At 28.7% G+C, this 2340-nt stretch overlaps 1 protein-coding gene across 3 annotated transcripts in view; it reads left to right on the forward strand.

The window, feature by feature from the left end:
• The window catches only part of LOC107633694 (DNA-directed RNA polymerases II and V subunit 6B-like), a 4640-nt gene extending 3315 nt beyond the window's left edge, over positions 1-1325 (forward strand). For all 3 annotated transcript variants that reach the window (XM_021119359.1, XM_021119358.1, XM_021119360.1), the window contains exons 5-6: positions 678-745; positions 1015-1325. In XM_021119359.1, the coding sequence (XP_020975018.1) occupies positions 678-745; positions 1015-1060 (114 nt within the window). In that variant the 3' untranslated portion in view covers positions 1061-1325. The remainder of the gene's footprint in view (positions 1-677; positions 746-1014) is intronic.

Here is a 2340-nt window from a genome sequence, read left to right on the forward strand (position 1 = left end):
GTTCTATTTTTTGTTTTTTTTTATTTATTTTTTAATAACAAGTTAATTTTTAGAAAATACTGTATCAAGTTATTATATACTCCACCATTTTATTATATACTCCATTGCTTACTATATTATCTACTTTCTTGATCTTTTCTTTAAACTTCATAATTTTCTTATTTATATTACCAAATTTTTTTTATGCCACCTTTTTAGAGGATCTTTCGACGTCTTCAATTATCTGTAAATTGTACCTCCTCTAAATCTCTACATTTTTTCTTAACCATTCTTAGAAATTCTTGATATATAAACCATAAATTTAGACTTCGAAACGGTCTAAATCTAACTCTAACTTTAATATACACTTCCTTATTTGTTGAATATTGAGTCAAAGTAATAGGTCATAGACATTAAGTTAAGTTTGTTAAGATCTAACTTTAGGGTTTGTACTTAATTTAATTAGTTAATAATCTTAGGATTAGTTAGGGTTAGCTCTTACTTTTGTTTATGGCATAGTAATTAGTTATATAATCATTGTGTTTTATCCATATCATATGAATATTAGGTGTCACTCATTTCATTTCAACCTATCAACTTTTTATTATTCAAAACTTTTCGATAGACAGATAGCATTCATATCATTTTTTCTTTTGTTAAGTAACCTTTGATTCCTTTTTTACCATGAATTGTCAAAGATTGCAATAAAGGAGCTTCGCGAGGGGGTCTTACCCTTCACTATCCGAAGGCAATTTCCTGATGGATCGTAAGTTCAATGATTAAGTCGTATTATATATATTATGATGATTACAGTAACTATAATATTTTAAAAAAATACTGTTAAAATTAAAATAATAATTTTTTATTGAATAATACTTTTTTAAAAATATTACTTAAAAAAATATGTCTTTAATTTTAACAATACTTACATATTCAATATAATCACCATAGTATAGTCATATTAGAATCCTATATATATGTGTGTGTGAATTGGCATTGATTATATATATATAATGAAATTTGCACTCTATGCAGGTACAAAGAGTGGAATGTTTCTGATATGATAGATCCTTACGCTTGAGGTATAAGAGGAAGATATATATCTTGATGGAAATTTTTTTATTCATAAAGTTAATTAACTTATGCTTAATATATGTTAGCACACATAACTTGTTTCTACCTGCTGGCTATTTAGCATTCAAATAATGGCATTTTTACACTTGTCTCTTTAGCCAAACTATTTTACCATTTTTTTTAGGTTTTTTATTGATATGTGCCTCGGATGAGACTTGATACATGATTAGATATTGAATTTTTCTTCCATCTCTAGAGAATTCGAATTGGAACCATAATACAGTAGTATAAGTTATTCCGGCCGCAATGGTATTAGTATATAATAGAATTTAATTTTGATATATTCGATATATAACTATCTCCAACCCCCTGCCATAACGGCCACAAAGTGGCATATAGCGGCATTTTTAAAATAGATTATTATTAAACTGCCGCTACCTGACAGATCTTTGTAATGATAAAAGTATGAATTTAATTTTGATACACTATCACTATAAAATAGTTTTACACATGTATTTAATTACATAATATTATATTAATAAAAATAATTATTTTTTTATATTAAATACGTGAATTTTTTTTGGTGACTGAAATAAACTAAACAAAGAAAAACAAAACAAATGATCTGTTTAAATAGAGAGACCGTTTTTTTTAAGACTATTCTTAAACTCCTCCCAAAGTGAAAGAAGCTCTACATGAGAAAGTTGTAACTTCATCGCCGTCTTTGCCATAGTATCTGCCACCGTGTTTGCATCTCTCATAATCAAACAAAAGTCAACATGTCAATTCCAATGCATGATGTCTCTTATTTTGAGCACCAATGGATCAATAAACCCAAAACCATATTGGTGATTAGTAACAAGATTAAATGCTTCCACACAATCCGTTTCACAAATAACATCTCGTTGACCCACATCCCAAGCTAAGAGATATCCTCTCCAAATAGCAAATAATTCCCCTTGAAGAATACTATTACTCTCAATCATTCCCAAATATCCCCTTTGCCAACTCCCATTACAATCTCTAATAACACAAGCAAAATCAACACTATCACCCAAATTAAGATAACTAGCATCACAATTAATCTTGAAAGTACCAATGAATAAGGGATTCCAAAAGCCATTTAGAGTAGAGGGAAGGGACATACGTTGTAATTCAAAAATATTCCTAAGCTCCTTTTCTAAAGTTAATGCCAGACAAATCACTTTTTCCGGAGGCCAAGTTTCATGAGGATTAAAGATGTCATTATTCCTTACTCGCCATATCCACCAAAGTCCTGAAAAGAAT

This window comes from Arachis ipaensis, chromosome B03, assembly GCF_000816755.2.
Source record: "Arachis ipaensis cultivar K30076 chromosome B03, Araip1.1, whole genome shotgun sequence".
Classification (NCBI taxonomy): domain Eukaryota; kingdom Viridiplantae; phylum Streptophyta; class Magnoliopsida; order Fabales; family Fabaceae; genus Arachis; species Arachis ipaensis.